Source organism: Oncorhynchus nerka, linkage group LG27 (assembly GCF_034236695.1).
Source record: "Oncorhynchus nerka isolate Pitt River linkage group LG27, Oner_Uvic_2.0, whole genome shotgun sequence".
In the NCBI taxonomy this organism is placed as follows: Eukaryota; Metazoa; Chordata; class Actinopteri; order Salmoniformes; family Salmonidae; genus Oncorhynchus; species Oncorhynchus nerka.
In genome coordinates, this window is record NC_088422.1 from 59,836,708 (window position 1) to 59,848,727 (window position 12,020).

Below are 12,020 nucleotides of genomic sequence, written 5' to 3' on the forward strand. Positions count from 1 at the left end.
AAGCAATGCAGGTGTAGAAGCACCTGTCTATCTAGCTCTCTGGGGTTAGGCCTAAGCTTCTCTTCTTTCAAATAGCCTATATATATATTTTTTTTTTATTAAAATGTTAATATTATACAGTGGACACCGTAGCCCCGATACATGTGGTGCTCAAATTTCTGACAGCTGAACCGTGAGGTGGAAAATGTTTTTTTGGGGGAAGTAGAATAAAAACAAAAATAGGCTATAAGGTGTGCTGCACATCGAAACACGAGGAATAGTGGTTTTGTCATTTGTTATAGGCTGTTTTTAACGAAACGAAAATGTGGCTCATTTGGCCAAAATCTTCCCTGTCATGTTGTCCCGGCGCTAAAATGTCCGAAACGAAACTCTGAAATATTGTTTTAAAGAATATTTTACAATATTCGCATGAAAATCTGTCGTCAATTGGATGGAAACCTAGCTAGTGTGCTAGTCCAGTGTCACTTTGATCATTTATGCACATCATGGTTCACCAGCAGCCCCAAACATCTAAAGAATAAACTACCAGCCAAACAATCTTGTAAGAATTGTATGTTAACTCCCCTGATACTCATCTGGAGGTTGAGCATTTTTTCATCTCTATCTGTAATTTGTCTTTATCACTGTAATTGTTTATGTATTTATGTTAAAAATAGGGACCAAAATGGAAATAAGTCCCCGACTATATTGTGCAATACCGGTCACTTTTACAAATCTTTGTTTATATGTATTTTTTTAAATGATCAAATCAATCAATCAATCCAAACTGTGCAGAAGCTAAAATGTTATGCTTGATCAACGTCCAGTGTTTTAGTAGAAAACGTGTTCTCTTTGGTATTAAAGTTTTATTTATAAATCATTCTAGCACATATGACAACCATAAGGACCGTTATTGTATGAACCGTTTGGATGAGGACCAGGATTTTATGGCCCAGACCCCGTTTGGAAAACGCTACGTTGTATAATCATGAACTTATATGTATACATGTTTTCTGTAAAACATATAGAAATAGCGATACATGTAGATTATAAATACATTGCTTACTTTAAAGCAATATTGACCCTTTGTAAGCTAGCTATTTCTTGCACTGCAACAAAAAAAAACTATCGGTTTTGTGGCGCCCACCTATGTTCCTGTGTTCAACTAGTAATGCCTGGTGAGCTGTGGCTGGTCTGGCCAGCTGGCTAATGTTTTGGAGAACATAGCTAATAGCTAGCCTAGCTACACTGCTAGCTTGTTAACCACAGTTGGTCAACACAATATTACAAACATCGGAGAAAATATACCATAATTATACGAGATAGTTTCAGTTGCTAGTAAAAGTCGAATATATGTAACTTGCTAAGTCGACAAGAACATTCCAACCGTAGCAGTGGGAAAAGGTAGGGACATGGTCGAGTATCGCTAACGTTAGCTAGTTGTGTTAGGCCAATGCAATGTCTTGATGGGGTTGGTTGTCAACGCCAGTTCTTGCTTGAGTTGGACAAACGCTGGCATGTTAGCTAGCTAGTTAGTTAATTGGGAGACCGGTAAGCTACAGATTGTAACACAAGATAATGTGATTTAACCAAAAAATATACTGGTAGTTACAGGCCTGGTTGTACAAAACGTTGTCAGATTTTTCAACTAATAACTAACCTGTTATTGGCGATACTATCTTCGACCTCCAGTATAATGGCCCACATTTGTTGGGTTAACTAGCATTTTTAAGTTTCATGACAGCGTGTTTTCGTTGTGGTTCTCTGTATTTCGGTTGTTCTTCCTGAACCCACACCACTACAGTTGTTTTGCCATTAACGTTATAATTGTGTAAAACTAACATATGTTCATTATTCATGCCACTTGTGGCAACATTTTCATCAGCACCTCATGGCTGTTAACAAATGAGAACTGCAGTGATTAGGTAACTAATAATAAACATTTTTCTTTTAGCTAGCTAGTTAGCTACAAACATGGTTATGTCATCAACAGCTGGATTTCATCATGCAAGGTAAAGGTGTAGACTACAAGCTAGCCACAGACACACTTTTATATGGCTTTTGCTTAGACCCTTTGGTGACTGAGACCAACAAACACCAGTGTGAAGGAGAGGAATGAAGGCCTGATCTTTGAGATGACTGTCTACCCAAAGAATTCGGTGCGGATCTTATCTGCCCGGGAGCGTGGGGCCCGTGGCCTTGGTTCCCAGCGCCTCCTGCAACAGCTTGTTGAGGAGAAGACCCGGCGGATGAAATGGCAGAGTCAGGTAAGGAGCATCCTTGGTGAGGCATGGATGGAAATCGTGCAATGTAACAAGTTTAACTGACATGAGAGGGTGCTTTTTTTATGTGCTCTTATTTTATTTTCCTCAGAAAGTGGAGTTGCCGGACAGCCCTCGTTCTACCTTCCTGTTGGCTTTTAGCCCGGACAGGTCAGAATGTCATCCAATAAAATGTTGTAAACATTTTTTGTCTGGAGGAGATAGAAAGACACCAAGACTGGAAGATTGTATGTTAACTGTTAATGTTTTCCCTTCATATAGGACCTTAATTGCCTCCACTCATGTCAACCACAACATTTATATCACCGAGATTAAGACAGGAAAGTGTGTTCACTCTCTGGTGGGCCATCGCCGCACTCCTTGGTGTCTGACCTTTCACCCTACCATCCCTGGTTTGGTGGCTTCGGGATGTCTGGATGGAGAGGTTCGCATCTGGGACCTGCATGTGAGTGGCTGTCATCTTCTCATGCAAAGGAACCTCGGGGACTACATGTGCTACAATAGACTTAATTAGACGACTCATCTTTGGGATATTCTCCTAGACTCCTCCGTGAACTGGAAACCGATATGTGGTTGAGGACGGTGTCAATTAATTAGTAGGCGAATGGAGGAGTTTGCTCACTTCCTTGATACACATGAGTATTCCACTCAGCGGCTAGTGCAGAATTGTTTTAAAATCTACCACACCCCCTTTGAATCAGCTGTTTTCTCAAAGGAGAAAGCATGCACACATTTAAAAAGGATACGCCACTTATTATTTCATCTGCAAAATGTCTTCCACAACTAGCTATATTTGTTTTTTATCACTTTACACATTTATCTAGGGATTTCACCCCTGTAAATGTAATTTGCCTTATGGAGCGGAGAGTCTAATTTCATACAAGCTCATTTGTTTATTCTCGCCGCCGCTCCTCGATTACCTTTGAACTTTTTCAAAAGCAGGACAGATGAGTTGAGTAAAACCAATTGAGAATCTCTCGTTTTCTGGCCCATTATGGCACCTGTAAGAGCACGGGTAGCGCCATTGAGGCCATCTCCATTTTGAAGTAGTCTATTTTCATTTTTTTTTTTTTGAAAATAGCATACAGCGTATATTGGTGTTTTACCGCCACCTGCAGTGCAGGAGTCCTGAACCAAATCTTGTCATTCATTTATTGTGGCCACAAGATGGCGGTGATACAGTTTAAAGCCATTTACAAACCAGGTAACCCAATTTGAAGAAGAAGCCAATGCTCTGAGCATTGGCTGATCCCTCCCAACCCTTATGAATCCCCATCCAGTTGACTACTTTAAAATGGTGGAAGCCCTCGATAGAGTACCACAATATGAGTCATAATACCCATAAAACCTAGAGGTCAAACAGGGAAATGGTTTTAAAAAAAAATTCACCATTTCATTTTTCCTATAGGGGATTTTAGAAACACTTAAAATAAGGGATGTTTTGTTTAGGCTTTTCCCGGTGTGATGTTTTGATAACTGTAGATCTCTCAAGGACAAAGTGGCTTGTATCAATATATTCGCCTGTATTTATCCCACAAAAATGTAATGCTAATGTGGCTATCATAAAGAACTACAAATGTTATGATGATCTGGACTAGACTGACGAATCGAGGCAAAGGTAAGAATCTCTGGATTAACTATCTAATGTTAGCTAAATCTAGTAATGAATAAATTGGTAAGATTTCTTTCAATTGACAATTCTGTGAACAACTTTTAAGTTGTCATAATCCCTGTTTGACTACTAGGCTTTATGGGTACTATGACACCTCCACTGTGAGGCTCTATGGCAGTGTCCATGCAAAAATGGGTTATATCCAACTAGAGATCTCTAACTATCTCTGTGTGTGGCACTGGTGTAGGTAACCATGTCCTCTCTTGCATCACAAGTTTTATTCCTTACCAATCGATTTCTGTGCATTCTCTTAAAAATAGTTGGATGACATTCTGGGTTTTTGTGCATGTGCATAATATTGACACTAATCTTCTTCTTTTGAACATTGTGTGGCCCCTCTGATGCCCAGGGTGGCAGTGAGAGCTGGTTCACTGAGAGCAATGTGGCCATTGCCTCCCTGGCCTTTCACCCTACTGCCCAGCTCCTTCTCATAGCAACAAACAATGAGGTTCACTTCTGGGACTGGAGTAGGAGGGAGCCATTTGCCCTGGTCAAGACTGCCAGCGAGACAGAGAGAGTCAGGTCTGACAAAAGCTCCACCTTCTTGATCTCCCTATCATTTCCACAGTGTTCGATTACTTGACTTGTTGAAATATCTGAATTTGGAAACCGAGTCAAAGCAAAATGTAGCTAATGACACATGCAAATGCTCTGTTGCAGACTGGTGAGGTTTGACCCACTGGGTCATTACCTGTTGACCGCTATAGTGAATCCCTCTAACCAACAGGTGAGACTGTTTAATACTTTACATTATTTAAGGTCAGTTGCATCATATCAAGAACATTGTGTTCCAGTTGTGTGCTTTTCAGCAGAGTGATGATGACTCGGAGGTCCCCATGGATAGCGTGGAGATGCCCCACTTTCGCCATCGATCCTTCCTACAGTCCCAACCGGTCCGCCGTACACCCATTCTCCACAACTTCCTGCACATCCTGTCATCGAGGAACTCCGGCTCACAGTCTGAGGAACAGCATCCTCCTGCACCCGCTGCCAATAGTGCTGTTGACTCTCCTAGTCTTCCCTCTGGACATTATTCTGCCCTGCGGAATCGCTCCCGACCCCCCTACCAGGGTTGTGTGCAACACCTTGGTATGGTTTGCTTCTGCAGTCGGTGCTCTGCCACCCGAGCCCCTTCACCATCTGGAGAGGACCCCTCTGACCCTGAGAGCCTGGAGGCCCAGTCTCATGCCTCCACCTTCTCCTCTGCTCGCACTGAGCCCCGGCAGCCCTCTGAGCCTCGCTCCTCACACCGTCCCTCTGCCTTCAGCAGTGTGTACGGCAGTGCTAGAGGACACTCTTTACGCACTCCATCTTCAGGCCCTGGCCAGCGCAGCATCCCAGGCCTTATAACCAACCAGGGCCACCAGCAGCCAGGCCTGGAGTGCTCTGGGCGACTGGCAGGAGCAGACTGGATGGGCAGCATGCTCAACATGCGGCCTGAGCGTAGTGGGGGTGTTGGGGTATCTCCACCCAGGACTAGTGCATCCTCTGTCAACCTGCTGTCTGTGCTGAGGCAGCAGGACGGCTCCTTTCAGTCGCCTGTCTACACCTCTACCACAGAGGGAGGAAGCTTGCCCCCAGCAGTAGTGAGCCCTCACACCAGTGGAAACAGCTCTGTAGATGGACCCAGCACTAGTAGTGGACACCACTCTCTTGGGGAGGGAGGGAGCAACAGCCCCACCTCGATCCGTAACGTGCTGCAGTGCAACTTGAATCGCTACTTCATGGAGTATGATCGCATGCAGGAAATGGAGCAGTCAGGTGGTGCTGGTGGAGAGAGCAGCCAAGAGCAACAGACACGGGAGATGCTCAATAATAACATAGAGTGTGAGCGGCCTGTCACCCCCCATTATCAGCCCCCCAACAGCAGTGATGGTGGTTCTGGTCCCTCCCGCGGCCATATGAACCGCTGCAGGGTCTGCCACAACCTGTTCACGTTTAACCAAGGGACACAGCGCTGGGAACGCACTGGCCAGACCCCATCACAAGAGGAGGGGAGCACCTCATGGCAGCCCCCAAGCCCCAACCCTGCCTTTCACACAATGAGGCCGACGGTGCTACATGTTCCCCAGTCCTCTGACAGGAGACAGTTATTACAGCCACAGCCCAGTGCTGATGAACCTGGAGGGGACACAGCCTTCACTCACCGGGGATCCCCTAGCTCACAGAGAGAACAGGCGGTGGGGTTGGTATATAACCAGGAGACAGGCCAGTGGGAGAGAGTTTACCGACCGTCTGTCAGTCCAAGTCCAGCGGTGAATGTACCACAAGAGGCCTTAAACCAAGAAATGCCTGACGAAAACCACGATGACGATTACCTGAGAAGGTGAGAGAATCAGGTGTTAAGTTCTGTGTTATCGATATTTTGTGCAATTTGTTTAAATGAAAAACATAATTGATGCATAGCTTTTTCCAATATGCTGGAAGTAGCATGAATGGCCTGGTGGCTGAACTCTGACTTTGAGGCAGTACCAGATGCAACATTCAACACATCTTATAAGCTTATAAGTCTGCCCTACCACAAGACGTACACATCATCCCAAGTCACCCCATGCTTGTCATTTGTCTAATCATACAGGCAGACTTTGCATGTTATGCTTTTGTGCTCATTCAACTGTGCAGCTCACATCAGTATCCCAGATGTTTTTTTTTATTAAAAAAATATTATATCCCTTAATATGGTAATATTTCCCCCTCCTTTTTAAATGCATTTTTATTTTTTGTTGATAAAAGGTGTTTTCCAAACTTGTGCAGTCATCAGGGTTTTTTGGACACGCCTTCTCATTCAAGTCTATTTCTTTATTTGTACTATTTTCTACATTGTATAATAATAGTGAATACATCAAAACTATGAAATGACACACATGGAATCGTGTAGTAACCAAAAACGTGTTAAACAAATAAACATTTATTTTAGATTCTTCAATGTAGCCACCCTTTGCCTTGATGACAGCTTTGCACACGCTTGGCATTCTCTCAACCAGCTTCACCTGGAATGCTTTTCCAACAGTCTTCAAGGAGTTCCCACATATGCTGAGCACTTGTTGGATGCTTTTCCTTTACTCTGGGGTCTAACTCATCCCAAACAATCTCAATTCATCTGATGCAGCACTCCATCACTCTCCTTCTTGGTCAAATAGCTCTTACAAAGCCTGGAGGTGTGTTGGGTCATTATCCTGTTGAAAAACAAATGATAGTCCCACTAAGCGCAAACCAGATGGGTTGGTGTATTGCTGCTGAATGCTGTGGTAGCCATGCTGGTTAAGTGTGCCTTGAATAAACATTTTTTTTAAATACACTGACAGTGTCACCAGCAAAGCACCATCACACCACCACCTCCATGCTTCACAGTGGGAACCACACATGCCGAGATCTTCCCTTTACCTTCTCTGCGTCTCATAATGACATGGCGGTTGGAACCAAAAATCTCAAATTTACACTCATCAGACCAAAGGACAGATTTCCACCAGTCGAATGTCCATTGCTTGTGTTTCTTGGCCCAAGCAAGTGTCTTCTTATTTTTGGTGTCCTTTAGTAGTGCTTTCTTTGCAGAAATTTGACCATGAAGGCCTGATTCACGCTGTCTTCTCTGAACAGTTGATGTTGAGATATGTCTGTTACTTGAACTCTGTGAAGCATTTATTTGGCCTGCAATTTCTGAGGCTGGTAACTCTAATGAACTTATCCTCTGCAGCAGAGGTAACTCTGGGTCTTCCTTTCCTGTGGCGGTTGTTATGAGAGCTAGTTTAATCATAGCGCATGATGGTTTTTGCGACTGCACTTGAAGAAACTTTCAAAGTTCTTGACATTTTCCAGATTGACTGACCTTCATGTCTTAAAGTAACAATGGACTGTCGTTTCTCTTTGCTTATTTGAGCTGTTCTTGCCATAATATGGACTTGGTGTTTTACCAAATAGGGCTATCTTCTGCATACCAACCCTACCACTCCCACAACACAATTGATTCGCTCAAAGAAGGAAATAAATCCCACAAATTCACTTTTAACAAGGCACACCTGTTAATTGAAACGCATTCCAGGTGACTACCTCATTAAGCTGGTTGAGAGAATGCCAAGAGTGTGCAAAGCTGTTATCAAGGCAAAGGGTGGCTACTTTGAAGAATCTCAAATATAACATATTTTGATTTGTTCAACACCTTTTTTATGGTTACTACATGATTCCATATGTTATTTCATAGTTTTGATGTTTTCACTATTCTACAATGTAGAAAATAGTACAAATAAATAATTTAATTAATGAGTAGGTGTGTTCAAACTTTTGCCTGGTACTGTGTGTATGAATTTACTTTTGCAAGATGTCTTTTGTGAAGTTATTACACTGAAAGCCATTGCGTTACGTTTTTGCAAATTGAATACCATTCAAAAAGCCTACAAAAGGCTTTTTTTCCCAAAACTACAAGGTCGACAATGTGTCGCTTTTCATACAGTATTTTATTTGCGTAGAGCTTTCTTTTGGCTGATTGTGATACTTAACAAGTGGGAAGCTCAGACCTCATCTTTCTAAAAGTTTCCAAGTTGGAAATGTCAAAGTTGTGTTGAATGCAGCATTACTCTCAATCTTGTTAATGCTGAGTTCCAAAGCAGGGATGCGTCGGGTCTCATTTTTAGAGTCTTTGGTGTGACTCGGCCGGGGATCGACTTCCCACCGTTCCAATCAAATGGTGGACACAAGCTAATTTGTAATAGACCTGTAGAAGCAGGACTGTCTCCGTATTGCTTCAGGTTTCCACTTGGTGGCAGTATGCTACTGACTAAATATTTAGAGATGATTGCCAAGACAACTCTGCCTCTCCTGTGGCAACTACCATTGACAACTTTCTAGAATAGGAGTAGTTAGACCTAGGCTATTAAGATTGGTTTGGGAATTAGCATAGGTATTTGCTGTGAACACTTATAAAAGCTATTTAATGAACAAGCTATTGTATTTGTAGTTGCACAAACTATGAGGATATGATGGGCTCTGCAAAACACGACACAAACTGAATTCTTCCGCTGCTCTATTGTTCGCAACATAATTCAGTCGGAGACTGGTTTTATCTTCATTGATGGCAATGAAGAGTATTGAAGACATTGACAAATTTTCGAAATGCCACTTTACCCATGTGTGCTCTGGCCCAACCCATCAGTTTCTGGAACCAATCAGATGGTCTAGAATGGATTTCCATTCAACAAATCGTCTGGAAGGTACTCAGATCCAGACTCATTGCGGAGAAGAAACTAACATCCTTGGGCGTGGCGTTTGGCTGGAGCAAGGATTTTGGGTAGCCAGGCAAGAAAGTAATGCCTATTTTAGGAAACAGTGAAATGGAAAAAGTGAAATATTTGATATCTTAATATTTGCATAACATTTAGCTACAGTCATTGAAAACACACACGGTAATGGGTTTTTTCCCCCCTCTCATTTTCCTTCTCGCTTCAATCCCAATCCATCCCCCGTTCCCTGGAAGGTTGCAATTAGCCTCTGTTTCAAGGGCAGTGTTGTGAACTTTAACAATGTGAAGTTGCCCTTCCTGCTCAACCCCTCATTATCTAGCCTAATGCTGGGGCTTGTTGTGTGGAGAGCTCTCCAGCACCCTGAGGGTGCTGCTCTACTTTGTCTGACACGAGGCCAAGGCATTGGGTTTAATCTGTAGGCCGTCAAGCGTCTGGAAAGCAAATTACCAAACTGAAGTTTGGTTCTCTGTTATGTTCACATCTCTTTTAGATTCTAGTCTATCTCATCGACTCACAGCTTCAGGTCACCCTAGATGGAATATGTTCAAGGTTTTATGTGACTATATTAATGATATTTGATCTTTAGGCTACTTTGTGTTGTTGAGCCTACATTGGCACAATGGGTTCTTTCTCGTGTCCACATTCTGAAGTTAACCTTCTTTGGGCAAGGCATTGATATAGCAGATTAAAAGTGATTTAACAAAATGAACAGGCCTAGGCTTATATTAGGCTGTATTTATTGCAGTAATGGCTTTTTTCTGTGAGGTGTTTTCTACTGTATTCTTAGACATTTTCTGACTTGTTTTGAGCCCAAAAGACTAGAGCGGTTGAGGTTATAATCTAACAATTGAAAATGTAGTGCTTTTTTTGCATACCAAACGTTCCTCAAAACCACTAAAGTATAAAGACCATTGTTATATTAGTTGCCTCACCATCCTCTGTATAGGAATGGCATTCAAGTCCCGGCTCAGTAAAAGACTGGACTAATTTAATGGGTTGTTACACAGGGCTGTGACATTTCACATCACTATAATTCTTTTTACTTGATGTGCTGCCGATAATGGGCAAATTAATGTCCCTTAGGAATTTAATGAGACTTTTTTTAATGACTAAAATGGTGGTTATAAAAGACTCCTCCAATGAGCAAGCTGGATAGGATGTCAATAAATGTGAATCTCAAGGAAGGGAATGCTTTGAGTGATTCCAGTAATTTGGCTATTGTATCCCTCACTGTAATGAGCACGTTGTTTTGTGACTTTGGGGTGAGGATTATGGCAGGAGGGTGGGAACTGCATGTTCTGTCTCATTAACATGTCAACCACACAATCATTTACAGACTTGTTTTCATGTTGACAATGTCGGGCTAGCTCTCCAGCCAATCACTTGAAATAGTCTGCACCGCTTATGTGCTATTTTAGAGCACGTTTTGAATCCAACAATATATATATATTTTACTTTGCATTCTAAATCTGAATTAATGATTGCTGCCTTTCCATATTTGGAGTCACTCTTTGTCTTATGGGGCACTAAAATGTCAAATTCAAGATTTGAAATTGTCATGTCGTGTCTCCGTTGCCACTCACATGTCCCTGAGCTTTTCTATATTCACTCTATTTCAAACGTTTCAGCTTTAATGGCCTGAATAACAACCTAAAGCCAATCTTTCTCTATGATACATCCAGTTTTATCCAAACTCAAAACTGAAAAATAAGAACTGGACTGCTGAATGCAAGTGGTGTATTGAAATGTTGGCATTGTTCATGGTCTTTGCAACATCCCTAGGAGACATTCGTATCCATTGAGGAAGCACCTGATATGTAGGGCTCTCTATGGTGTGTGTGTGTTTTTAAAATTTTTTATTGTGGAGATATTCATTCTCTTAATTATACCTCTGAAAAGTAATGAGATAGGAGAGAAACATTGTTTGGTTGCGTCAGTCACAGAAATGGCTCCTTTTTTTCCGCTGGAAAGCGGTTTAGACTAGTTGGCGATAATGAATATGGAAAATATTTGAGCTGATTATTAAACAACAGGTACAACAACTTTGTTTGTGCTGTTTTCATTAGTGGACATGAAGATCTAACCATCCCTTTTGCTCCGTTTCTCTTTCATAGGAGGCTTTTGGAGTCCTCTCTTATGTCGCAGTCTCGATATGACATATCTGGCTCCCGGGACCATCCTATTTATCCAGATCCTGCCAGGTGAGTCTTGTGGTCAGTGCTATTGATGTCTTACTTGTAATACGTTATTTATGAGAATACAAAAAAAAGTTCCAAGCATACTAGATTAGCATGTAGCACACACTACAAGGACCAACAATAATTTGCCACTTCGATAAATGGGTGTGTCAAACAAAGTCGATTTGCCCTCAGGTGGTTTGAGTAAAAAGAAATTGAAACTCTGCAGAAATGATATTGGACCTAAATTTATACAGTCTCTTCATTTTGTCTTCTGTCTAACAATCACTGAACATAAGGGACACTGTCAGGGAGCATTGACAATTCTGAAAACAATGGATAGAGCACCATTTTATGGCAAATATTGATGCCAAGGAAATATGACACATTTTCAGGTCGGGCCTCGGTGTAGTGCTCTAACAGGTGCAGACAAGCCAGCAAACAAATGGAAAATGGTCCCACTATCAACATCATCCTTTCACTAGCCTCGTAGAGAACCAGGCTTCCCTAATCCTGAAGTCTGGCCTAAATGAGCTTAAAAGGGGTGGAGACTTGGTCTAAATCTGATGCCTCACAACACGTCAAACCAATCCAAGGCCTTGCTTGGGTGGCGCTTAAGACGCAGCACTCCCTCAACAGTCATGTGGGGAGGGTTCTTGGAATGTAACGTCCAATA

At 42.2% G+C, this 12,020-nt stretch overlaps 1 protein-coding gene across 2 annotated transcripts in view; it reads left to right on the top strand.

Moving 5' to 3' along the window:
- Nucleotides 1–1,025: 1,025 nt before the first annotated feature.
- The window catches only part of LOC115112072 (activating molecule in BECN1-regulated autophagy protein 1A-like), a 145,192-nt gene continuing 134,197 nt past the window's right edge, over nt 1,026–12,020 (top strand). The window contains exons 1-8 of one of the 2 annotated variants that reach the window (XM_065011844.1): nt 1,026–1,383; nt 2,049–2,246; nt 2,353–2,411; nt 2,523–2,706; nt 4,283–4,455; nt 4,594–4,660; nt 4,743–6,259; nt 11,282–11,368. In XM_065011844.1, coding sequence (XP_064867916.1) covers nt 2,115–2,246; nt 2,353–2,411; nt 2,523–2,706; nt 4,283–4,455; nt 4,594–4,660; nt 4,743–6,259; nt 11,282–11,368 — 2,219 coding nt within the window. In that variant the 5' untranslated portion in view covers nt 1,026–1,383; nt 2,049–2,114. The remainder of the gene's footprint in view (nt 1,384–2,048; nt 2,247–2,352; nt 2,412–2,522; nt 2,707–4,282; nt 4,456–4,593; nt 4,661–4,742; nt 6,260–11,281; nt 11,369–12,020) is intronic. The other variant, XM_029638818.2, reaches the window with a different exon arrangement.